Source organism: Orcinus orca, chromosome 3, assembly GCF_937001465.1.
Source record: "Orcinus orca chromosome 3, mOrcOrc1.1, whole genome shotgun sequence".
Taxonomy (NCBI): Eukaryota; Metazoa; Chordata; class Mammalia; order Artiodactyla; family Delphinidae; genus Orcinus; species Orcinus orca.
In genome coordinates, this window is record NC_064561.1 from 12783978 (window position 1) to 12811580 (window position 27603).

The 27603-nt window shown below is 47.3% G+C and overlaps 1 protein-coding gene across 1 annotated transcript in view; it reads right to left on the reverse strand.

Moving 5' to 3' along the window:
- NWD1 (NACHT and WD repeat domain containing 1) overlaps positions 1-26913 on the reverse strand; it is a 58275-nt gene extending 31362 nt beyond the window's left edge. The window contains 9 exon segments of the mRNA XM_033401519.2: positions 848-965; positions 2866-3025; positions 5040-5243; positions 6316-6322; positions 14736-16001; positions 19667-19964; positions 24568-24684; positions 26834-26877; positions 26880-26913. Of these exon segments, the coding sequence (XP_033257410.2) occupies positions 848-965; positions 2866-3025; positions 5040-5243; positions 6316-6322; positions 14736-16001; positions 19667-19964; positions 24568-24684; positions 26834-26877; positions 26880-26913 (2248 nt within the window).
- Positions 26914-27603: the final 690 nt, after the last annotated feature.

The window sequence follows — 27603 nt, forward strand, 5'->3', positions numbered from 1 at the left end:
CACAGTAATCAAAAATATAAACATTGACAAGTGTCCCTTGGGAAGCAGAATCACCCCTGGTTGAGAATCATAGGAATGAATATGACGGATGAATGAATGGATGGATGGATGGAGAGATAGACAGGTAGATGATCGATCGATAGATAGGCAGACATAGATGGTAGATAAATAGAGATAGAGATAAAAGATTGATAGATAGATGGATGGATGGATAGATATAAAGATGATAGATATAGGTGGTAGATAGAGAGATAGAAATTATAGGTAGGTAAGTAGATAGATAGGATACATTTAGATGGATGGATATAAAGATGATAGATACAGATGGTAGAGAGAGATAGATATGACAGATGAGATTTTATATTTATATATATTTATAGAGAGAGAGAGGAAGAGATGATAGATATGTTAGATTATAGATACATGTGGATAGGTAGGTGATTGACAGATAGATAGATAGAGGATAGATAGATAAACAGACAACTATATATGGTAGATAAATAGAGATAGAGATGGTAGATGATAGATTGACAGATAGATAGACAGGGTCTCTCTCATTCTAAGGCAGTTTCTTGCCCTGTGTACTATCAACTAGCCCTAGATGCCAGCAGCATACCTCCCCAATTCGTGACAACCAAAATATCTCGAGACATCACCTAGTGTCCCCTTGGTGGGGGGCAGGGGATGGTGGCGCAGAACCTCCCCTGATGAGAACCAGTGCCTTAAAGGAGCCAAGGATTTTGAACTTCCCCCTCCCCCTTTCCCCCTTGTCAGGCTCTGGAAGGCGGGAGCACCGCAGAGGGTTGGGGACCTGCTCAGCCCCCTCCGAGATGGGTCTGGTCCTTACCCAGCACCTCCTGCTTCAGCTCCTCGATGCGGCCTGAGTGGATCAGGTGGTAGGGTAACTCCTTCAGCTTCTGCAGGTTTGCGACTGTGTCTGAGAACCACAGGGGCTGAGGGGCCACCTGCAGAGGAGGAGGGGGCTGGCAGCCAGGCCACTGCGACACAAGCTCATTCATTCACTCCACAAACATGGGCCAGGCAAGGCACCAGGTGATGCTGGAGGGCGTGGGGGTGGGGACACTATTCCAGACAGAGATGGCCCACACCATCCTCCACCCACAGGCTGGGCTGGGACAGGAGGGGCTTGGGGCTCAGGATCCAAGGGGCATTGCAACTGGGTCTCACAGGATAAATAGAAGTCTGTCTGGTGAAGTGTGTCGGAACCATTGGCATTTCATAGCGAGGGACTGCCATGTGCAAAGGCCGGGAGGTGGGAGAGAGCAGGACAAGAGTTTGGGAAGGGCTGAATTATAAGACAGAGTGGGGGATCATGGCGGGGACTGAGGCTAGGGAGGTTGTAGAGAGTAGATCACAAAGGTACTGAAGAGGTTGGACTGGAGACAGAGGGCACTGGGGAGCCATGGGAGGTGTTAGAGGAGAAGCATGATCAGATTGGATGGTCAGAAGCAACTGACCGTGGAGGATGGACTGGAGCAGGAGATCCTGAGGCTAGGAGACCAGGAAGGGCGTCAAACCACATCCCAAAGAGAGGATGTGGTTGAGCCTGCAGGGGTTCTGGGTCCACAGGAGAGGATCTGTGAGGTACCAGAGAGGAGAAAGGGAAGCATTGAGAAAGAATCAGACCTGGCCCAGCCTCTGGCCTCCCCTGTCCAGGAGGAGAGACAAAGAAAAAAGAAAAATCAAACTATAACCACTACTTAAAAGTGTATTTCCTAGTTGAAATCACTGTGCTACAGTTACACAAGATGTTAACAACAGGGGAATTTAAAAGAAGTGTCCACAGGAACTCTCTGAATACTCGTGGCAACTTGTCTGGAAATCTAAAATGATTTTGAAACTAAAAGTTTCTTTTGAAAAGTCTGAGTTCTGCCTCAGAGTGAAGAGAGCATGGAGTAAAGGACAAGTAATCAAGGGACTTCGCTGGCAGTCCAGTGGTTAGGACTCTGAGCTTCCACTGCAGGGGACATGGGTTTGATCCCTGGTCTGGGAAGATCCCACAAGCCTCGAGGCACAGCCAAAAAACAAAACAAAACAAGTAATCAAGAAGGAAGGAAATCACGGAAGATTTCCTGAAGGAAGAGGCATTTGAGCTGAGCCTTGAGGATGTTTGAGAGACAAAAAAAAAAAAAAAAAGAGGTAGTGACTTGCAAGCTAAGGACCCCAAGTCTTAGAGCTCCCTGGAACAAAAGAAAGACTGGAAAGAAATGTGTGAATAGTGAGTGACCTGGGGGAGGGAGTATAGGAGCAGATCTTCCCCAAAGGGGGAATTGTGGACAGTTTTATTTTACTGTTTGATCCTCTCTGTGTTCTCCAACAAACACACACTACTGTCCTAAGTGGAAAACAAAATGTGTTATTTTTAAAATGAGCAATGCTTTGGGGGTACCAATAACTGGAAATTGGATTGTTCCAGGGAATTCACAAAGGAGAACGTCAAAACCCACCCCCCTCCCCGCATACACATACACACACACACACACACACACACACACACACAAAACAGGGAGGAGACTGGTGTGTCTCAGGAGGAATCGAAGCGTAGGGAATTAAAATTCTGGGATGCCATGACTTTGGGGATATGCTTCTGAATGTTGTGATTTTGTTTTATCCTCTGGAAAGTTGGGCAGGGGGGTTGCATAGTCCTCATCTGCTGCTCGCCACCCTCCAAATAAGGCTCAGCGGCGGAGGTGACATCTAACCCTCCATGGGTAGAGAAGAGAAGGTGGTCAGGAGGGAGTTTGGGGTGGAAATGATGGACAAAAGGAGGCATGTGGTCCCTGCCTTGCAGGTGCAGCAGCTTGGAGGCTCCAAGTGGGGAACAGGGGGCCCTGGGCACCTCACCTTGTGGTCCAGGTTCAGGGGTTTCCCCACAAGTGGCAGCGTGATGAGTTTCTTGGTTCCCTGGCTCCAGGTCCCTGAGAATAAGTCGGCCAAGACTCCGTGACCCTTGGCTTTCTCGGGCCATGACAGGAAGCGCTCTCGGACCACCTCGGCCAGCTGTCTGTGGAGAGGGGACACTGGGCGAGCTCAGAGGTGGTCACTGGCCTTCTAGGAGGCGGTTCCCCAGTGCCAGTCCACCCTAAAGCACCTTCCAGATGCTGGCTGGCTTAGCTGACCACTATTGGTTACCTATTCTTTATCTCTCAGTCGGCCCATCTTACTTTTATTCCTTAAAGAAATTTACTTTAAAAAGGAACATTTGGGGCTTCCCTGGTGGCGCAGTGGTTAGGAGTCCGCCTGCCGGTGCAGGGGACGCATGTTCGTGCCCCAGTCCAGGAAGATCTCACATGCCGCGGAGCGGCTGGGCCCATGAGTCATGGCCACTGAGCCTGCACGTCCGGAGCCTGTTCTCCGCAACGGGAGAGGCCACAGCAGTGTGTATATATATATATATATGGCAGTATATATATATAACTGAATCACTTTGCTGTATACTTGAAACTAACACAAAATTGTAAATTAACTATACTTCAATTTTATAAAAGGAACAGGGGGCTTCCCTGGTGGCGTAGTGGTTGAGAGTCCGCCTGCCGAGGCAGGGGACACGGGTTCATGCCCCGGTCCGGGAGGATCCCACATGCTGCGGAGCGGCTGGGCCCGTGAGCCATGGCCGCTAAGCCTGCGCGTCCGGAGCCTGTGCTCCGCAGCGGGAGAGGCCACAGCAGTGAGAGGCCCGCGTACCGCAAAAAAAAATAATAATAATAAAAAATAAAATAAAAAAAGGAACAGGGACTTCCCTGGTGGCACGGTGGTTAAGAATCTGCCTGCCAATGCAGGGGACACGGGTTCGAGCCCTGGTCCAGGAAGATCCCACATGCCGTGGAGCAACTAAGCCCGTGCGCCACAACTACTGAGCCCGTGCACCACAACTACTGAAGCCCATGTGCCTACAGCCTGTGCTCCGCAACAACAGAAGCCACGGCAATGAGAAGCCTACGCACCGCAATGAAGAGTAGCCCCCCCGCTCGCTACAACTAGAGAAAGCCCTCACGCAGCAAGAAGACCCAATGCAGCCAAAAATAAATAAATATATATATATTTTAAAGGTGGAAACCCAAATGTCCACCAAAAAAATAAAACAATAATAATAAAAAAAAGGAACATTTGGGTTCCTCAATAAGTTAAACATAAAGTAAGTTACTGTATGACCCAGCAATTTCACTCCTGGTTACATACCCCAAAGAATGGAAAAACAGGTTTTCAAACAAGAACTTGTACCTGCATGTTCACAGCAGCACTAGTCACAATCACCCAAAGGTAGAAACAACCATGTGTCCATCAACGAATGAGTGGATAAATAAAATGTAGTCCATCCCTACAAGGGAATATTTTCAGCCATAAAAAGAATGCAGCACTGGCACATGCTATAACGTGGATAAACCATGCAAATATTATGCTGAGTGAGATAAGCCAGACACAGAAGACCACAATGTGTGTGATTCCATCCATACGAAATTTCCAGAACAGGCAAATCCATAGAGACAGAAAGCAGATTCGTGGCTGCCAGGGGCTGGGGGAGGGGGGATGGGGAGTGACTGCTCATGGGGACAGGGTTTCCTTTTAGGGTGGTAGGAATGTTCTGGAAGTAGATAGAGGTGATGGTTGCACATGTGACTATGCTAAATGTCACTGAATTGTTCACTTTCAAATGATGAATGTTATGTTATGTGAATTTCTTCTCAATTTAAAAAAGCAGTTAGTTGTGGGAATTCCCTGGCAATCCAGTGGTTAGGACTCTGTGCTGTCACTGCCGAGGGCCCGGTTTGATCCCTGGTCAGGGAACTAAGATCCCACAAGCCGCAAGCCTTGGCCAAAATTAAGAAGAATAATGATGATGATGATAAAAATAAAAAACCAGGTCGTTGTGTTAGAGCTGGTGGTAAACGCTGCACTATGTGGACTTGGCTTCCTGGGAATGGGGAGTGAAGAAGGATCTGGAACAAGGAGGAGCCTGGTCAGTGAGTCCTCGCTCTCGGGGTCCCACCTAGACAGTGTCACCAACCCGCTCGACCTACCTGTGGGCGATAGCCAGGAGTATGAAGCCATCCACGGGCCGCCTGGCCAAGCAGTTACCCAGATCTCGACGAAGCTTCACCCACAGCGGGGGTGAGAAACGCAGCAGCTCTTTGCTGGGCGGGGTCCAGTCTTGGTACACAGCCTGCAGGACCTCGTCATCCAAGGACAGGACATCCTTCATCTCTGCCTCCGAGAGCCCATGCCTGCAGGGAAAAAGGACAGGCATTGGAACACACCTGTGTCTTCTGCACTTGGAGGACTCAGAAGCCGAGGAAGGGACAGCTCTATGGCATCCTGCCCATCACCAAAGTGTTCACCATGAAGATCATTATTTGGACGGTGCCCACGGCCAGCCGGTACCAACACCTGGTTACAGCTGTACCCATCAAGTAAGACGTTTCCTGATCTTTCCTTTTCTCACTCACCTACAGAACCCTGAACCATCCCCTTCCTGACCTCAGAGGAGTCAGGCAGCACCGGGAGGGAGAGAAGAGGTAACTTAGGAAAATAATGCAGAAACCACCCCCATGTGTCCTTGCCTTAAAAAGGAAGTGGCTTTAAACAGGATAAGCGTTGAACTGGAATGGACTTCATAATACCTGTGAGCATTTGCCTGGAAAAACTATGGGACTTGCCGACAAATTTCCTCAGGGTTGGAGAACAATCAGAGTTGATTTCAGAGCAGGTGAGAGAGGGAGGCTGGCTTCTGCTTACAGGGAGTACAAACACCTTGTGTGTGTGTGTGTGTGTGTGTGTGTGTGTGTGGGTGTGTGTGTGGGTGTGTTTTCTATAGCTAAGACAGCAAAAGAGATGATTTATTGTACACATTCAGCCACAACTGAGAACAGAACTAGTCCAGAATGTCACAGGTCCAGGGCAAAGGAAGGGACCATTTTGACACAAGCAAGGTGGGTCTCTCAAAGGTGGTTGAGGTGATCAGAATGGCCATAGATGTTCCAGATCCACTGAGACAAGTTCTAGACAGTAGGCAAGCAGTCCAACAATTTGTACCAGCGTCCCTGTCCTCTGGCTTCCCTTGTTCCTGCTCCTGTGGCTTCCATGGGTGTACAAGTTTACTTGGACCTCTGCTTCACCTTTCTTCTTTTGCGCTTCAGCCTGAGCATTTGCTTCTTCCACTTTGCTCTCATGGCGCAGAGGTTTCTCAGAAGATGGCGCTAAGGCCGAGAGTTATGTTTTTTTTTTAATTCCTTGATATTGATCAAAGTCTTCATTTTGATCAAAACATTTGCCATATTCTTTACACATATAGAATACCTGCTCACTTGGAATTTTCTGCTGTCCAACGAGGTGGCGATAACATCAGTATTCTCTGAGATCTCTTCCACTGAGACCATCTCATCTTTGACAATCACAGGTATGTCGCTGGTGGTGTTCTCCACACTTTCTCCATTGGGGTAGACAGGCCTTCTCCTTAACCTGCTTTTCTCCTCTTAACGGGTCTTTCCAAACCAAAATTCCTGGGAGCCACACCACTGGGGTTTACTTGGTAGCACCATGGTGTGGGCCTGTGTTTCCTCAAAAATTTCCTCCATCAGAATAGAATCTTCTGGGACTTCCCTGGTGGTCCAGTGGTTAAGACCCTGTGCTTCCAATGCAGGGAGCACAGGTTCGATCCCTGGTCAGGGAACTAAGATCCTCCATGCCTTGCGGTGCGGCCAAAAGAAAAAAAAAGAATAGAATCTTCTTTCTCACTCTTCAATACACTCTCAATACAAACCAGGCTTGGGTCTTCTCTTTGTGGTTTCAGGCACAATGGCTTATCCACCAGATAAAAATGGGACATCCCAGCAGGCTTTCGACATGGATATCCCAGGGAAGCACAGTCCCATACTTCTCTGGCATCACATCACTGTACAGGGCCCTCTGGGCAGGGGCCAGGTGAGTCCATTCATTCTCAGGGAAGCAGACAGCTGCAACCTGGAAGGCCACTGACACCAGTAAAGTACTGGCATGTTTGCTTAACCACTATTCACGGAGTGTCATCTCTTGTGCTGTCCTCTGGAGGACAGAGAGCTAGACGCCCATGAAGCTTATCTTCTAGTGCAGACAGCCACATAGAAAATAACAGAAAAAAAAAAAAAACACAAAGAGTTTGGGTAACACCAATTGCTAGGAAGAAGATAAGCCAAATCACATGAAGGAGAGTGACAAGGTGAGTGGTAGGGGAGAGATGCTTCTTGGAGCAGATGGGTCCCTCTGAGAAGGTGTCACAAGAGCTGGGATTGTGCAGGAGGGAAGGAGCCAGTGTGGGAAAATCTGGGGCCAGGGATGGGAGGCAGCCAGATCCAACAGGCCTTGGTAAGGAGTTTGGATACTTTTCTAAAAGCATTGGGAAGTCACTGGAAGGGCTTAATCAGGACAGAAGAAATTCAGTCTCATTCATGATTTTAAAATCTCATTTCAGACAGGTGTTCCTACCAAAACTTGTACAAGAATGTTCACAGCAACAGTAGTCACAATTGCCAAAAGGTGGAAATAATCCAAATGTCCATCAACAGATGAAAAGATAGAAAAATGTGGTTGCTGTGGACTGAATATGTGTGTCTCCCCCAAATTCATATGTTGAAGTCTTAATCCCCAAGGTGATGGTATTAGGTGGTGGGGTCTTTGGGAGGTGATTAGGTCATGAGGGTGGAGCCCCCACGAATGAGATTAGTGCCCTTATAAAAGAGACCCCAGAGAGCTTGTCCAATGGACCCCTTGTCCATTCTGTCATATGAAGTTTCAGTGAAAAATGACGGTCTGTGAACCAGGAAGCAGGCTCTCACCAGACACCAAATCTGCTGGTGCCTTAATCTTAGACTTCCCAGCCTCCAAAACTGTGAGAAATAGATTGTTTATAAAGCCACCCAGTCTTATCGTATTTTTGTTATAGCAGCCCACATGGACTAAGACAGGGGTGTATCCATACAATGGAATATTATTTGACCATAAAAAGGAGCAAAATGCTGATACACACTACAATACAGATAAACCTTGAAGACATTCTGAGTGGAAGAAACTAGTCACAAAAGACCACATATTGTATGATCTCATTTATATGAAATATCCAGATCAGGATCCATAAAGGCAGATCCATTCGTGGTTGCCAAGGGCTGAGGGAGGAGGGATGGGGAATGACAGCTAACAGGGACAGGGTCTCCTTTCAGTAATGATGGAAACGTTCTGGAACTAGATAGAGGTGATGGTTGCACCACACTGCGAATGTACTAATGTCACTGAATTGTAACACGTTAAAATTTTAACTTTACAGTATATGAATTTTACCTCAATTAAATAATCTCACTCTGCTAAATGCAATGAGGAATACTGAATTGGCTCCAGGACCAGAAAAAATGATATTGGTGGAAAAATTGGTGAAATCTAAATCAAGTCTGGAGTTGAGATCGCGGTCACGTATCAATGCTAATGTCCTGGCTGTGACAGCAATGCTGTGGTTATGTTGGATGTTAACATGAGGGGAAATAAGGGGCAGGATCTATGGGAACTCTGCTCAACCTTTTTATCTCCTCTGTAAATGTAAAATTATTTCCAAATAGCGGTTTATTAAAAAAAAAAGTCTCATTCTTGCCTCTCTGGGGAAGGGGCTTGTTGAGGGATAAACACAGTGACATGGAGACAAGTGAGGGCCTGGGGCACTTGTTCAGGTGGAGAAGGGGATGACCTAGGACAAGATAGGGACAGTAGGAATGGGAAAAAAAATGGTTGGTTTAGGATGTGTTAGAGGCAGAGCCAAGAGGACTTTCTGATTATGGAGGGAAAAAGGATGTGGAAGGAGAGGAAACAGGCATGACTCCCGGTTATGCAGAAGGTGACCCCACTACTAAGAATGGGGGGACTTCCCTGGTGGCGCAGTGGTTAAGAATCCGCCTGCCAATGCAGGGGACACAGGTTCAATTCCTGGTCCTAGAAGATCCCACATGCCACGGAGCAACTAAGCCTGTGTGCCACAACTACTGAGCCCGCACCCTAGAGCCCATGAGCCACAACTACTGAGCCCATGAGCCACAACTACTGAAGCCCATGCACCTAGAGCCCATGCTGCACAAGAAGAGAAGCCACCACAATGAGAAGCCCGCGCACTGCAACAAGGAGTAGCCCTTTCTCGCCGCAACAAGAGAAAAGCCCACATGCAGCAACGAATACCCAGTGCAGCCAAAAAGATAAATAAATAATCAATTAAAATTTAAAAATTAAAAAAAAAAAGGAATGGGGAATCCTCTGTTGGAGCAGGTTTGGGGACAAGAGACTTTGCTAGACACAGTCATGAGGTACCACCATGTTTGCGACACCTGCCCCTCTTAGTCCCTGGCAACCACTAATCTACTTTTTGTGGATCTGACAATACTGGACATTTCACATAAGTGGGATCATATGTCATATCATCTGTGCTCAACACTGACAACCCCCTGCCTGGGGGCATGCCTCAACCTCGTCTGTCTAGGCTTCAATAGCAGGAGTCTACAATAGGGGGAAGGAGACTCCAAAGGGACGTAAGAGCAGGTGAAGATCTGTGAACAATCCTGGGCCAGTGCCATTTTCTTGTCCTCCCTAAACCTGCTCAGCTCAATATTAGGACCTGTACCTCTTTGCACCTCCTCATCCAAGTTTGCAGCTGAGTCTCCAAACTCAGCTGGAGGGAGGCAGAGCAGAAAGCCTTCCTCCATTTGTCAGATGGGGAAACTGAGGTTTGTGTATTCATGTCCCTGAATGGCCAGGGGAAGAGGAATTCAATTCCATCCCTGCTCTTAAAGATTTTGTGTCTCATCAAGTCTAGAGCAATGATGTCCAATGTAGTAGTCACCAGCCACACATGGGCGTTTAAAGTTTAAAATTAATAGAATTTAAAATCCAGTTTCTGGATTGCATAAGCTGCCTTTCAAGGGGTCAACTGCCACTGCAGCTTGTAGTTATCACATTGGACAATGAGATACAGAGCATTGCCCTCATCACCAATATTCTATTGGACGGTGCTGGAAAGACTGGGGAATGTGCCCACGGACAGCTGAACCACTAGGTTAAGAGCCCTCCTCCATCCCCAAAGACATCCCTTTGACAATGTGGACCCAAGACCTCATCTGCCCCCAACATGGGACCTGCCTTGCCTGCACTGCAGACCAAACTCTGTGTTTGATCAAACACAGCCCTGTGTTTGATCCTGGCTGAGGGATCTTGGCCAGTGATGTCCCTTTGCAAGTATGATCTTGTTATTCCTTCCAGAAGCCACACAGAACAGACACTCTCCCAGCTACCCCCCTACAGAGGGGGCTCGGAAAGGCCACGATGCATGCCTAACACAGCATTTCTCAGCCTCTCACTGTTGACACTAAGGGTTGGATCATTCTTTGTTGTGGAGATTGTCCTGTACTTTGTAAGATGTTTAGCAGCATCCCTGGCCTCCACCCACTAGGTGTCACCAGCATGATAGATAGATAGATAGATAGATGATAGCTTATAGATAGGTGTACATAGATGCATGTATGGATGGACAGACGAATATGATAGATTATAGATAGATAGATATGATAGATTATAGATAGATGAAGTAGATAAATAGATGAATGGATGGATAGATAGGTATTATGGTAGCTGGATAGAGAGATAGCCAGACAGTATCTTTCATGCTAAGCCAGGGTTTCGCACCCGCAGCACTACTGACAACTGGAGCACCATGATCCTCTGGTTGGGGGAGGGTCCTGTGAACTATAGGGTGTTGAGAAGCATCCCGAGTTTCCATCCACTAGATCCCAGTAGCACCCCATCCCCCAGTCGTGACAACCAAAATGTCTCCACTGTTGAGTGTCCACCTGGGGGGGCACAGAATCTCCCTAGGTAAGAACCACTGGCCCAGAAGTACTCAGATCTGCTCTGAGAGCCAGGCTCTCATCACTCTAGGTCAACTCTGTGTGTAAACATAACATATTTTCATGCAACAGGACATACCAAAATCACCTCCCCTAGAGTCACCCTCCATAGACCACCTCCCCTACCAGGCAGTAAAGGAGGGTGGCCCTCCACCCCAGGAGGCCCCCAGCTTTACTAACTGGACCAGACATGGGGCCAGGAATGCCAATGGATGTCTATCTCCCCAGATTTTCCAACCAGGACTCAAGAAAGAGCCAGTATGATGGTGCCAGTTCTCCAAAATGGGAGCCCATGATGCCAACAGCAGCTGTGGCAGGCAAGCTACACTTACAGAGGAGAAAGGAAGAGTCTAGAGCAGAAGCCAATGTGCAGAGAGGACCCAGAGGGAGAGGGGATGAGCAACTTCCCTGATTCTGTGGCTTTCTGGTTCCCATGACAACCCCACCTTCCGTGTACACTTCATCAGGTTGGCTTGATGGCCCACCCTTTTATTCTGGAACATTCCCTGGTCTGTCTCTGTGCTCTTGTAGAGTCCATGCTGTGGGCATCAATCACAAAATCTGGGGTACAACATGAAATCTGGGCTACCCCTCCCTGGAGTTGGCTATGGGGTAGCCCTGCAACCACTGGGTTTCTCCCATGGCCATGGCATAAAGCCCTTATTTCTAATGTGATAGTGTGAGTGGATTTCTGTTCCTGGCAAATAAACAGACAACTAAAAAGCCCACTTACTGGGCTGGTCGCTGCCACCTTGATTTGTGGCAAAAGACAAAGGTCCCCCAAGCTGAGAAGAGGTCAACTGCATTTCTAATGCAACTGCATTTCTAATGATGGGCATGAGCGTCTCCCGATGGCTGTTTGCATTAAGGTAAAGCTCTGCTGCTCGGTGTGCCTGCGAATCGGCCCCGTCCCACCCTCGCATGGGATGCTGGGTGCCTGTGATGAACACACTCCTCTCTCCTGCTCATTATTTCTGACTCACCATCCACACCTGGCATCTCTGACCATCATGACCCTGGTTTATCGGAGTTTGTTCAGCAACTGCATTTAAACCTTCATTCCTTAAACTCTATAAACACATTGGAATTGGGTTTTCCTATTGCTTTTTGCTGATTCCCATGCTACAAAGCCTGGAATTAACTGTAGACCCAGGCTTGTGGTCAATTCTTCAGAGAAGTTTGCTTTAAAAAGATTTTTTCTGAGATATCCGCACACATTGCTTATTAATTACAAAGGGGTATGTTGCAAATTTGTGGTAGGAAAAAAATGCACAAGAAGGATCAAACACCATCCATGTTTAAACTGAATGTCATCATGAGGAGACATCAGATCAACCCAGATGACAGTGTACCGACTCCCCTCCACCCCCAGGTGCGTTCCTGGTAGCATCAACATCGCCAGGGAGCCTGGGAGAAATACAAGATCCCAGGCTCCATCCCCAGACCTGCTGAATCAGGGTCTTTATTCAAAAACAAGACCTGAGGTACATATACCCATTGAGGCTTAAGGAGTGCTGAGCTACAGAAGAGCTAGTCTGTACTCTTCAAGAGGACAAAGACAGAGAGTGGAACATTCCAGATTAAAGGAGGCCAAAGAAACTTGACAGCTAAATGCAACATGTTATCCTGGATTGGATCCTGGGATGGGGGCAAGGGGAGGGGACAGCTATAAAGGACATTTTTGAGACAATTGGTAAATTTTGACTATAAACTGTGTATTAAATAATATTACTGCATTTATGATACGTTTTCTGAGTTTTAAAATTGTCTTGTGGTGATGTGGGGTTCTGATTGCCCTTGTTCTTAGGATATATGTGATGTATTTAAGGGTGAAGGGGAATGACGCCTGTAATGAATTCTCAAATGGTTCAGGGAAAAATTTTGTTTGTGGGTGTGTGTGTGGATAGACAGAGACAGATAGATGAATGGATAGATAGAAGATAGATAGATAGAAAAATGGAAAGAAATAAAGAGAGACAGGGAGGGGAGAGAGAGATGGAGGGAGGGATGTAGGAAGGAAGGAAAGGAGAGATAGGAAAGGGAGAGAGGGAAAAAGGAAAAGGGAGAGAGAGAAAGCTAATATGGCAAATTGGTGATTGTGGGGGGAAGAAGTATGGCAGTATTTCTCAACGAGGACCTATCCTGCCTTCAAGGGACACTTGGCAATGTCCTGAGACATTTTTGGTTGTCCCAGCTGGGGGATGCTACCAGCATCTAGTGGGTAGAGGCCAGGGATACTGTTCAACATCCTACAGTGCACAGGATGGCCCTACACACTGCAAAGGATGATCTAGCCCCAAATGTCAATAGCACCAAGGCTGAAAAATTCTGCTCTATGAGAGTTCTCGGCACTATTTTTGCACTATGGGAGTTCTTCCTCTAGTCTATAATTTGAAAGTATTTCTAAGTAAAACGTTTTCTGAAGAAATACTCTAGACAAATGCATAGAGACAGATTAGTGGTTGCCAGGGGCTGGGGGTCGGGGAAGGGGAGTTACTGCTGACGGGGACGGGGTCTCCTTGTGGGGTGAGGAATTGTTCTGGAGATGGATAGCGGTTGCCTAATACTGTGAATGTACTAAATGCTGCTGAACTATACACTTTAAATGAGTGAAAATTATGATACGAATTGGACTGGGTTGAATAGTGTTCCCCAAAATGTGTACCCACGGGGAAACTGTGAATGTGACCTTGTTTGAAACCAGTCTTTGGGGAAGTAGTCAAGTTAAGATGAGGTCATACAGAGACAGGCTGGGACCTGGGACCTGGGACCCTTTGCTGCAGTGCTTGCACCTGGCCAAATGTCTCTTCCAGCAACAAAATACAAAGAAACTATAAGGGACTAAAAAGAACTGTGCGCACGCACAGTTGGGAAAATTACGGACAACAAGATACAAAAAGACCAAAAACCCAGTTGCCACTTCTGAAGAGCCGGGAGCGAAAGCAGGGTACTGAGCATGCCCCCTGCACACAACCCCACCAGAGGGGTGGGCAAGCAACCTAAGCCGCCCCTCTGGCTCGACCCCTGGACCTGCCCCTACCCTCACCCCATATACGGAACAAACTCACCCCCACCTCAGGGAGCGAGCAAGCAGGGGAACCTGTTACCTGTTCTCCTTCCCCTCTGCCTTGCCTGAATTTCTTTTCTGGCCTCTTATCAATTTCTGTTGATTAAGAAGGCCAAGAGGGCTTCCTTGGTGGCGTGGTGGTTGAGAGTCCGCCTGCCGATGCAGGGGACACGGGTTCGTGCACCGGTCCGGGAAGATCCCACATGCTGCGGAGCAGCTGGGCCCGTGAGACATGGCCGCTGAGCCTGCGCGTCCGGAGCCTGTGCTCCGCAACGGGAGAGGCCACAACAGTGAGAGGACTGCGTACCGCAAAAAAAAAAAGAAGGCCAAGAACCTTAGTCAGTAACAATACTGGATGCAAGTGGGCCCTAATCCAATGAGTGATGTCTTTCCAAGAAGAGGGAAATTCAGACAGAGAGACACACAGGGAGAAAACCACAATGTGGTCAGAGGTGGAGATTGGAGTGATGCGTCTACAAGCCAAGGAATGTTGAGGGTTGCCAGCAACACCAGAAACTAAGAAAAAGGCCTAGAACGGATTCTCCTTTAGGGGCTCCGGAGGAAGTGTTGTTCAGCTGACACCTTGATTTCAGACTCTGGCCTCCAGAACCACGAGAGAATAGATTTCCATTGTTCTAAGCCACCCAGTTTGTGATTTTGTTATGGCTGCCCTTGGAAAAGAATGCATGTGTTCTATCTCAATTCAGAAAAGAGTGAAAACAACAGACACTCGCCGGGAAGACACAATGTATAGCCCAGCACTCAGGCCATCAGGAGCTGCCCACGTGTCTGCTCCAGGTGGGCACACAGCTGGTGCATCACCTCCTTAGCAGTGGAGGCCAGAGGGGCCGGCATGGTGAAGGAGGCCCATTTCCGGGCCTCCTTGAAGGCCAGCCTCAGCCGCCCTGGGTGCCCACACTCTGGGAGGCTGGTTCAGAGCAGGTCCCTCTGCATCAGGCTCAGCGTCCTCCTCGAGGCGGCCAGCAGGAGCTGAACCATCTCTTGCCCTTTGCTTCCAGAGAGGGGTTTCACCTCCCAGTAAGCACCTGGGTCCGTGAGCACCTGCCGCACAGTGTCTAAAACGCCCCGCTGTCCTGAGCAGACTGAGAGGATGAGGTGGCCCCTTGGGGGGCACTTGGGAGGCAGCCAGGGGACCCTCCGAGCACGGTGGACAGAGGCTACCTCATCCACCGAATCCAGCAGGATCACAAGGGACTCAAATTTTCGGCAGGAGATGGTGTGGAGGAGGGTGTGGAAAAACTGTACCACCCTGGTATGGGCCTCCAAGACCTGGGCAGGGGGCAGGGGTAGCCCATAGGCCAGGCACACCTGGAAGCAGATGCTCTGGAGCAGGCCTCGGGCGTCGGAGCTCATCTGTGACGTCCCCAGCAACCATAGAACGGTCACTGTCTTGTGGCCAAGCAGCCCTGGCATTTGCTCAGCCAGCTTGCACATCAGAGCAGTCTTTCCGATGCCCGGGGGTCCAAAAAGCACCAGGGGTGGGTGGGGGTGGCCGTCGCTCTGCTGGAGCCGCTGTCCCAGCTGGGTTAGGAGCTCCTGGTGCCCACAGAAGGTCTGGGGGGCCTCGGCACTGAGCCCCAGGTGGTGGCGGATCTCCTGATAGAGCCAAGCCAACTCCTGCCTGCCTGCCTCCAGTTTCTGGAGGCACTCGAGGACCTGATGGTTAGCCCTGGCCACAAACTGCTCCCCCAGCTCCTTTGGGTACCGTCCATGAGCCTTGTTTGGGGGGTCCACCAGGTCTCGGCTCCATGCCAGGTGGTGGGCCTTGAGAACTCCGGGCTGCATGTCAGCGATGCGCTCCTTGAGGCTGCTGAGAAGGTTCTGGGCGTCTGTGTCCAGGCAGCCGGCTGCAAGCTGGTCCACTATCTTGAGGGCGCAGACCTCCAGGATGTGTTTGTTGAGGTCTTGGATATCTCTCAGGAAGACGGTCGCCCCCTGGTCCCAGTCTATTGCGTTCAGCAGGTCCCGTTCTATTTCCCCCTCGATGCCTGCAAAAGTGGAGGAGATGGGAAGTGAGTGTGGTCAGCATTATGTCATCAGTTGGTTCGAATGGGAGCACTTGGTAGACACATTCCGGGGATGGAAACATTGGTTCTCAAGCTTAGTGTGTTTCAGAGTCACCTGGCATAACCACAGACAACATGCAAACGAATGCACTCCAGTGTTTTCCAATAAAACTTTATTTACAAGAACAAGCAGTGGGCCAGGTTTTGTCCTTGGGCCATGGTTTGCTGACCCCCGTCCCAGAGCATGCAGCAGCTGCCTTGAGGACCTGTATTTTCCAGAGCCAAGAGCTCACACTGACTTCTCCCTGGAGGCCATTGTTTTGAAATAGCAGTCAGATTTGAGGAGTTATTTTTGAAGCCTCCCTGGGCTCAGCAGAGGATCCCAGCTCTCTAGCTGAGCGAGTCAGGCCCTTGGAGACAGGACTCAGTCTCAGAGCCAAAGACAAGAACCACTCAAAAGTCCTCCTTGGACTGACCTCATGTGCCCCTCAGCCCCATGAGTGAAGGTCAGAGACGAAGGCAGCTAACAGTCCCCAAACAGGATCCTTCTTGGACACATTTTGGCATGAACTAATCCAATACCATCTGTTCCGCCACCAGCAGGCTGTGTGACCCTAGGCAAATCACTGCACCTCTCTGAGTCTCTGTTTCCTCCCTTGTAACATGGGTGTACTAGTCCAACCTTGAAGGGGCTGTTGTGAGGATTTTCTATGAAATAATGCTTGTGAAAAGCTGAGCAGCTTATGCTGAAGGAACAAAACTAAACTCAAAAGTTTACAGTCTGTGATCTTATCTTCTATGATATGGTTGAAATAACAAAATAAATGAGATGGAGATGGATTAGTGGTTACCAGTGCTGGGGTTTGTGGGAAGCGGTGAATGCTGCTCTAAAGGGACAGTGGGGGGGATCCTTGCGGTGAGGGAACAGTCCTGTGTATTGACCACGGTGGTTACTCGAAGCTACACAGGTGAGAAAATTGCAGAGAAGGAAATGTGCAAGACAAACACACAGACACACACACACACACTCACACACACAAATGGTGTTTGTACAAGTGTGCTCTCTCTGGATTGTGACAATATCCACTTCCTGGTTGTGTAATAATATTGCACTCTAGTTTTGCAAGATGTTACCTTTGGGGGAAAAATGGGTAAAGGATACCTCTTCCTCCTTTTTTTTTCTTTTTCTTTTGGCAATTTCCCATGAATCTCTATTTCAAGATAAAAATTAAAAAAAAAAAAAAGTTGAGCGAGGTGCCTGGAAAATAATATGCTCTGAAGGTGCCGTCCATGACGTGCCCCTGAACTCCACAACTGTTTGTGCTTTCTGCTGACATCAAGGAGTTTCTATTTGTTCTTTCAAGTGGGACTTCTTAATGGGCGAGGTTTGACATGATTGCTTAGAGAGCTCATTGTTGGATGAGATCACGGCCGGGACAAGACCCTTTAGATCCCTATAATGACTCCATTAGGTACTACCTCTGACTAGTTCCATTTTACAGATGAGGAAAAGGAGAGTCCAAGCTGCCCAAAGTCAATAGGGCTGGAAAGGGGCAGGGCTGAGATGTAACTCCCGGCCCATCCCATACTTGACCCCAGATGCTGATTACAGTCCCGATGTCAGACATCTCTATGAGAGCAATTAGCTCACTTGGCTTTGTGTCACAGAGCAAGCAATAGCAGCATGGTAAGTGCACAAGAAACAGTAGCCTTAACATTATTATCCATATAAAAGTGTATTCAAAATTGATATGTCAGGACTTTCCAGGTGGTACAGTGGTTAAGACTCTGTGCTTCCAACGCAGGGGGCATGGGTTCGATCCCTGGTCAGGGAAGTTCCGCATGTCGCACAGTGGGGACAAAAAGAAAAAAATTGGTATGTCATTACTAACCTTAACCAAAGGGTCAAGGTTAGGATCACCTGTGATGTCAAGTAGGCCTCAGGTACTCCTGATATGGTGGGATGGGGAGGGAACTTTACCTCTGCAGTCTTCCTCCCCAAAACCTGTAATCCCAATTTAATCATGAGAAAATACCAGCCAAGCCCAGATTGAGGGACATTCTACAAAAGACCTGGCCAGTACTCCTCAAAATCAGTCAAGGTCATGAAAAACAAGGTCATGAAAAACTGTTACAGATCGGAGTAGCCTAAGGAGACAAAGGACTAAATACAATGTGGGATCCTGGGACAGAAAGACATTGATGGGAGAACTGAGGAAACCCAAATAAAGTCTGGAGTCTAGTTACTAGTCATGCACCAATACTAAATACCGATGTTCATTTCTGAGTTCTGGTAAATGTACCTCAGTCACATTAAGATGTTAGCATTGTGGGAAGCTGGGTGAAGAACCTTCGGGAACTCTACACTATCTTTGTAGCTTTATAATGTTGTAACTTTTTTGTTCATCTAAAATTATCCTGAAATAAAAATTTTAAAAATTGGTATGTCTTTACTAGAATGTATATATATAATAGATAATAATCATATATTTTAATAAAATTAAAATACTATTAATAAATATCACTACATTCAATATCTTTAACTAAATCAATATATTTAATATGTTGATAATATGAATTCATATATTTTATAATGTGGGTAATATAAATTCATATATTTAATATTTTTGATAATATAAATTCATATATTTGATAGGACAGATCATAGAAATTCATGTATTTAATAGTGTAGGTAATATAAATACATATATTTCATAGTGTGGGTAATATAAATTCATATATTTAATACTGTGGGTAATATAAATTCATACACTTAATAGTGTGGGTGATATAAATTCATACATTCAATAGTGTGGGCGATATAAATTCACATATTTAATACTGTGGGTGATATAAATTCATACACTTAATGGTGTGGGTGATATAAATTCATATATTTAATAGTTTGGGTTATGTAAATTGACATACTAATAATCCATAAGCTGACATTACTAACTCATAAATAATAATAAGAACCTATCTCTTGCTGACAGCCTGCAGTGGGGCAATGGCTTGATCGCAATGCATTTTTAGAAAAACCTTTCTGGTAGCCAGTGTGGAGGATGGAAAGGGCAGAGGACAAGGCCAGGGATGAGAGGTAAGGGACCAGCTGGGAGCTGGGTGGTGGACTCAGACAGTCACAGGGGGGAATCCCTATTCTCCCACTTGGGCAAAAGAGACTCCTTCTTCCTCTGCCTCAGTTTTCACCTCAGAGGCAGGTACATTGATGAAGGACGACTCCTTAGCAGGGGACGGCTCTCGACTAACACAGGGTGACCCACTCTTCCAGTTTTCCTGGAACTGTCCTGGGTTTGGCCCTAAAAGTCCAGCATCGTGGGAGTGGCTCAGTCCCAGGCAAACAGGTATGGGGTCATCGTAGTACACGTCCCCCAAAGCCAGGAGCCTGCTTGGGAAAAGGAAAGGAGCCAGGGAAGGAGAGAAGAATCCTAAGAGACTGAAATTAACCAGGACTTGACTTAACTCTGTTGGATCAGAAAAATAATCTTTCTCAGAACTAGGGCTCCAGGAGCTAGGTTGGTTTGGCATTTATAGAAATGCAGACTGTGGCATTTGGACAAAACGTGATGTGCATTTTAAACGGGTGGATGTTTCCTGGGGACCCGCAAGGGGAGTCCCGGCAGCCTCACCTGACCGGTGGTAGCGGTGCCACTTCTCCTGGGTGACGAGGCCCAACCTGCCGGCCTCCTGGGCTCCAGAGCGCAATGCAGAGATCAGGGTGGCCTCCTCGGGCCCACGGGCCTCCCCGCTGCCCAGGGTCTGCAGCAGGTAGGTGGGGGGAACGGCGTTCTTGTCTGTCCGGAAGCGTCGTGCCACCAGCTCCAGGTCACGTGGCCTGGCGCTCAGCTGAGCTTTCAGCCCCTCCCACTCCTTTTCCTCGATCAGTGAGGGGATTGGACGGGGGCCGTACTGGTCACCTACGAGGGCCTGGAGGAGACAGGGGTGTGGGGAGTAGAGGTTCAGATCTTGGCTTGGGCACTTAGATCTGTGACACTGGGTGAGGCATGCTGAGCCCTTAAAGTGGTCCTGGTGGTTGTAACATGGAGACAATTATATTAAAGTAAGCAGATGGGTTAGTGGGTCCCCAGAGGAAGAGTACCAGCAATGGCTCTCTTGACATGAGAGAAACCATTTTGGCCTAAGCCATTTTGTGATCTAAGCCTGGCTGCAATGCTTGTCCTTGAACACATCTCAGTAATCAATGATCTTAAGGGAAGTGAGGGAATGCAGGAATAATGGAAAAGCAGTCAAGAAACAATAGTCCAGTGATAAAAAGAGTCCCAACTCCTCGTCAAGGGATATACATGTAATATATCTTTGAGTTCTGCAGGAACTAAGACCCCTACCCAAGTGGAGGGTAGAATGATGACGTGGACCCTCCTGACTTCAATCAACTAAAACTTGGACTCTGTGAACCTTTGCCCCAATTCTATGCTGAAGTCTCCTCTGCTCAAGCCCCTTCATGAATATAATGTACCCTGAGCTTCAAACTTCCCCAGTTTTGCTGTTCGGGGAGACACTGCTTTGGGAAAGGTCCCTGGTGTTCCCCTTACTTGCTGCAAGTCATAATAAATCCTTCTCCTGATCTTCCACTTGTGAGTGAAACAATATTGCCTGCCATGCCAGTAAACAAAGGATCTTGCAGCCATTGAACCATCACGTTACAGCCTCCCCGATGGTGAGCCCTGAGGAAACTCAGGAGGGAAACAGGATGCCTGCCGTCAAGGAGTCCGCCACTGCAGCCACCCCCAAAGATGCACCCTGAGGAGACTCAGGATGTGAAAACACAGGATGCTGGCCCCAGATAGCTGAGGTGCATATCAAAGGAATAATTTCAGTGAGCCCAAACTCTTGCATCTTCCCATACATAGGAAAGCAATAAATTCCTTAACTTAAGATATCTGGTTTTCTTTAACAGTAATCTTTTGATATTCTTACTACATGGTCTTCGTTGCAAAAACTCCTATCTATATATCCTGGCTTCTCCTTTTCCTCTTTGGAGCAGTCTCTCTGTGTTATTTGAGATGCTGTCTCCCAGGCTTGAAGTCCTAAGAATGTCCACCAAATAAAACATAACTCAACTTTTAGGTTGTGCATTTTTTTTTCAGTCGACATGATTTATCTAAGGATCTTAAACTGGAAGACTATCCTGGATTATCAAAGTGGGCCTGAAATGTAATCCCAAGAGTCCTTATCAAGAGACAGGCAGAGGAAGATTTGACACAAATAGAAAAGGAGAAGAAGATGCTGTGACAACAGAGGCAGAGACTGGGGGAGTGCAGCCACAAGCCAAGGAATACCTGGAGACCCCAGAAGCTGGAGAAGACGAGAAGATTCTCCCTGAGAAAGCTAGGAAGGAGTGCGACCCTGCTGATACCTTGATTTCAGACTTCCGGCCTCCAGATTGTGAGAGAATAAATTTCTGTCGTTTTAAGCTCCCTGCCCCCCACATTTGTGGTCATTTGTTATGACAGCCACAGGAAACACCTTGCTTACCTATTACTAGGTGCTGGCTTGTCCCAACAGTAGAGTTGTGACAAGAAAGAAGGCCTCCCTCGGCTCTGCCCAAATCTCACGCTCTGATGTGGCCCTGGGGGCAGGACTGTCCCCAGTAGCAGCCAGGGAGCAGGGCCAGATGTGGGCAGGGGGGAGGTGAACATGGGTCTCCAAAGTGCCGGGTGGATCCTGTCTTTAGAATTTGATATTTTGTTCCTCATGGATTTGGGGGGTCAATTTTGATATTAAAAATAAACATTGCATTAAAATATTAATTATCTTGATAACTAAGATTTTGGAAGGATTTGCAAGGTCCCTGGGCCGTTTGGGCCTGGGGGAAAGCTCAGAGATCATCCTCCCTCCTGTCCCCCATCCCCCATGCCACCTGGAAGCTGCATTGTGCTTTTTTTTTTTTTTTGGAAAAACCAGAAATTGTATTTTACCATCACTCCTCTGCTTACAAAAACAAACAATAAAACGTCTATGAAGGCTTTCCATGACACTTAACATAACCCTTAGCTTTGGCCCGTAAGGCCCCTGTGAACTGGTTCCCGCCTCCCTGTCTCTCCAAGTTTATCTTGTACCACGAATCCCCTTTTCCATTTTGCTTCTGTCACATTGACCTTTCTGTTTCTATAATAAATGTGCTCATTCTCACCTCGAGCTTTCACAGGTGCTGATCCCTCTGCATTGTGCTTTTTTTTTTTTTTTTTTTTTGCGGTACGCGGGCCTCTCACTGTTGTGGCCTCTCCCGTTGTGGAGCACAGGCTCCGGACGCACAGGCTCAGCAGCCATGGCTCACGGGCCCAGCCGCTCCGCGGCATGTGGGATCTTCCCGGACCGGGGCAGGAACCCATGTCCCCTGCATCGGCAGGCGGACTCCCAACCACTGTGCCACCAGGGAAGCCCTGCATTGTGCTTTTGATTGCCTGCAATTTGAGTTGCAAAATCGAATTCTTCCTGGAGTTCATTTTCTCCCCACCTCCCTTTTTTCTTTACAAAATTTTTTTCTTTACTTTTTTCTTTGAAACACAACAAAATGATCAATCATCAGGCTCAATCATCAGCAAAATTAGAAGACTGGAAAAAAAATGTGTGAAGGAGATACATAAGCCAGATGATACAGCCTTTCAAACATTAGGATGTATTTTAAAGCAATAATTAAAATTGGTAACTATACTCAACACTTTTTAATAACCTATAAGGGAAAAGAATCTGAAAAAGAATATATATGTATAACTGAATCATTTTGCTGTACACCTGAAACTAACACAACATTGTAAATCAACTATACTTCAATAAATAAATTAATTAAATTAAGTGGTTCAAACTTCCAGTTGTAAGATAAATATGTCCCGGGGAGGTAATGTACAACATGATGAATGTAGGTAACACTGCTGTAGAGTATATCTGAAAGTTGCTAAGAGACTAAATCCTAAACATTCTCATCACTAGGGAAGAACATTTTCCTTTTTCATATCTATATGAGCGGATGGGTGTTAACTGAACTTATTTAATAATCATTTCACAACACATATAAGTCAAGTCATTATGCTGTACCCTTTCAGTGCTACATGTCAATTATATCTCAATAAGATTGGAAAAAAAAGAAAAATTGATGCCAACATACAAAGAAAAGTATAGAACAAAAGAATGAAAACGCAATGGTAACTGTATAGATAAAACTTGGTACACAATAAAGAAAGCTTTTCACATCTGCTGCCAGGTCTTAGTCTTTTTTTTGAAGGAGACAATCTCTAAGGCAGCACTAGAACTTCTGGAAGTGCTGGAAGTGTTCATATCCTTGCTGTCCAATTTGCTGGCCACTTGACACAAGTGACAACTGAACCACTGTAATGTGGCTGGTGCAACCAAGGAGCTGAAATTTTCTTTCTACTTGACTTTAATTCATTTAAATTTAAATCACCACATGTGGTTCGTGGCTACTGCATTGGGCAGTGCAGTTTTAAGGCCAAACAGGCCTCATCTATTTGTCTTTATTTCCCTAGAAAACCGTTTTCATATGGGGACCACCCTCTCCTAATTCCTACATTCTTATCTCCAGGAGAGGTTTTTCTGGGAGCTGCTCAAAGCTTCTTTGTGATGAAGATGTATTGGGCAAAGCTACTTTCCTGACTTTTTTCGTCTGTACTTTCTAGGACAGGGGTAGGCAAATTTTTCCAACAAGGGCCAAATAGCCAATATTTTCAGCTTTGCAGGCCAGACGGTCTATGTGGCAACTACTGAACGCTGCCATTGAAGCTGGGAAGCAGCCTTGGGTGATACGTAAATGAATGGGTATGGCCGCGTGTCAATAAAGCCTTATTTATAAAAACAGGTAGGGGGCCGGATTTGCCCCATAGACTGTGGTTTGCTGACCCCTGCTCTAGGATTTATTAGCCAAAATGCCACAGTTCTTGGTGTTTCTGAAACTTGGTGATGTAATAAATCAAAACCCTGGAATATCATTTGCTGGTCATAACCCAAACCATTAAATGTGAGCTGGGGGTTGTTCTGGTGTCAGAGGGAATGTAGTTGGGGACGAGAGAAGACCCTGATTGGTCTCACCTAGGGGGGAAGTTTGCCCCTGAGGCAGGCTCCAGATAGGGCCACAGAGTCTGCTCCCAACACCATGGGGCACATTGGAGAAAAAAATTTTCGATACCCTGTAGATTTCCACTTTCTCTATGGTTTTCTAGGACCTCAATGTTCCCCAGACAAAGTGAATGAGGTGAAAAACCCGGGGGAAGTTTCGGAGCAAATTCTAAGATCCCTTTGGGCTTCAACACTCTGCTCTCCAACTCACCTGCTGCTTCTACTTGACTGCTAATGTCTGGATCCCAGCTAGCTCCGCAGAAAAATGAATGCTGTGATTGATTAGCAATGTCTGCCACAGGCAGGCTATGAAGATTGGGTATGATAGCAGAAATGCCACCCACTTCCCTCCACTGACAGGTTTGGATAAGAAGTAGGGGCCATATCCTGGTGGTGGAATGAGAAGTAAGAGCTAATCCATCCCTCCCAAGAGACTCACAACAAAAGCTGGCCCTATGGATGTTTTCCGACACCAGCCAAGCTCCTCCAAGCAGAGTTCCGTGGTCATGTGGTTGGTGACCTCTGTGTTCCGAATACCCCACCTCAGATCAACCACCTGGAAATAACAAGTATGGGTTTGTCAGGAAGGTGGTAGGATGGGTGATTTTTTTTTTTAATTCCCTTTGATAAAGGTGTAAAATTTCTTCAGTAATTAAAAAAAAATTTTAATGAATTTATTTATTTATTTATATATTTATTGGTTGGTTGGTTGTGTTGGGTCTTTGTTGTTTCTCTAGTTGCAGAGAGTGGGGTCTACTCTTCATTGCAGTGTGTGGGTTTCTCACTGAGGTAGCTTCTCTTGTTGCGAAGCACAGGCTCTAGGCCTGCAGGCTTCAGTAGTTGCAGCATGCGGGTCTAGGGCATGTGGGCTTCAGTAGTTGTGGCGTGTGGGCTCAGTAGTTGTGGCACACGGGCTTAGTTGCTCTGAGGCATGTGGGATCTACCCGGACCAGGGATCGAACCTGTGTCGCTTGCGTTGACAGGCGGATTCTTAACCACTGTGCCACCAGGGAAGTCCCTCTTCAGTAATTTTTGATAACCTGTCCTCAAAGAGGGATATCTGGATCAAAAGAATTTGAATGACACCCATAATCCCAGTGTAATCATGAGAAAAATATCTGACAGACCCAGATTGGAGACATCCTGCAGGACACCTGGGCAGTTATCCCCAAGACTGTGATGGTCATGAGTACAAAGGAGAAGACCAAGGAGCTGTCCCAGCCACAGGAGAGTGGGAAGCTGTGACAACTAAACGTAACAGGGTTCCCTGGCCGGGGTCCTCAACCAGAGAGGGGACATGAATAGAAGACCTGGTGACAGTCAAATAAAGTCCAGAGGTTGCTTAGTGGTAACGTCCCGATGTCCATTTCTTAGTTATGACAAACATGCCCCAATAATAGATGTTTACAATATAGGGGAAGAAGTAGGTGTGGGGCATATGGGAACTCTGTACCATAGGCAACTTTCCTGCAAATCTAAATTCTGAACTCAAAAATTTACTTAAAAACATTAAAAAAATTTTTTAAAGAGCTTGGGCATTTTCAAACTGTTCCTTTTTAAACAAGGACATGTCCACACTTGTTCGCAGAGCTTTCTTTGCAAAGGAGGTTTTCATTTGGCCAGAATCAGATGTGGCGAAGTCTCCTTGGCAACCGCACGCTTGTGGTCCATTTTTGCCTGCTAGGCAGAGGCCGGCCAGGCAAAAGGTTTCAATTCAAGTAGTGAAGCTGACCCCACAGAAAGCTGGGTGAGGAGAGGGGGATGGGAATCAGAATGCTCCCTGCCTTCCTAAATTCCTTTGTCCAGAGGGAAAGACATAAAATTCCTAATAAACTACAGCATGGGGTGAAAGGAGTACAGTACTGGATGTGGCTGGAGGAGGAAGGGGAGAAGGAAAAAGTGTCAGCCACCAGCTCTGGGCAAGAACCTTCATCTCTCTGGGCCACTGTCTCTCCGACTGCGTCTTGAGGATGTTTACTGTGTTAGCCACACAGCACCTGGTGGACATTAAAGGGATGAACACGGGGTGTTTCATCGGTGCTCAGCACCTATGTTTTCCTTTTTAGTGTCTCTGCCATTGAACTATGTCTCATGATCAGTGGCGGGCAAAGTCAAATTCCCATCACAGCACTGCTTCTTTCTTAGTAATATATAAATGCTGGTGGGGGCCGTTGGTGTGATGGATGACAGTTGTAAATGGCAAGGAGGCAGCATCACCTGAGACTCCAAAGACAGTTTGTTGGTTTCCGCTTGGAAATGTGCAGGCAGCAACATCCCCGCCCTGGGATCGGCGCACTCTATTTGGGGCCCGTGGTGACTGCCCAGCTGGTACACCATTAGTGTCCCAGGAAAAAGGCACGTCTCACCTGCCTGCCCACCCCGGATATCCCACGGCCCTCTTAGATGCCCCCGAAGCTGCCCCAGTGCAGGGAGAGCCCGGGAAGGCAGGACAAAACAACAACAAAAGTGACACGCCCAAGGAGCAGGGTCGCAAGGCAGCCACTCCTAGTACTTTGCCGTACCACCTGTGCTGACCGCAGTGCCTGTGGCCACGACCCCTCCACTCTCCTTTTTTAAGAAGACTTTAAGCCTCCGTGGTGTAACGCTGGCACAGGGTCCCTCTAAGCAAAGACCCCGTGTGACTGCCCAGGTGGCACACCCTCGTTCCCTGACGCTGAGGCAGTGAGGAACAGTCGGGCAATTACCTCAGACATCAGGCCGTGCTTCTGGCAGAAGGTCTGTCCTACGGGGTAGGCGGTGCTCTGTAGGGCTTCCCTCTCTGCATCTGTATCTGCAAGGAGTGGCATGGAGGATATGAATAGGAAGAACCCAGAACTCTTCCCTGCCCCACGGCTCTGCTTTTAGCCTCATTTGCTCCCACCAAGGCTGGGACCCTTCAGAGTGAATCAAAAGCTACAAAAAACAGGAGGAAAACCAGAAAGACCAACTACGCCCGGGACTTTCCTGTTGTTACTGCTAAAAGTCCCACATCCCAGGAAACCTCTCAGTTCCAGCTAACCAGGATGGTTGCTCACCTCAGGTTAGAATTGCCAGATAGGGCTTCCCTGGTGGCTCAGTGGTTGAGAATCTGCCTGCCAATGCAGGGGACACGGGTTTGAGCCCTGGTCTGGGAAGATCCCACATGTCGCAGAGCAACTGGGCCCGTGAGTCACAACTACTGAGCCTGCACGTCTGGAGCTTGTGCTCCGCAACAAGAGAGGCTGCGACAGTGAGAGGCCCGCGCACCGCGATGAAGAGTGGCCCCCACTCGCCGCAACTGGAGAAAGCCCTCGCACAGAAACGAAGACCCAACACAGCCAAAATTAATTAATTAATTAATTAATTAATTTTAAAAAAAAGAATTGCCAGATAAAATACAGGACACCCAGTTGATTCACATTTCAGATAAACGATGAAAAACTTGATAGCCTAAGTATAACCCACTCCATAGATCCCAGAATTTGCATGTCTGATA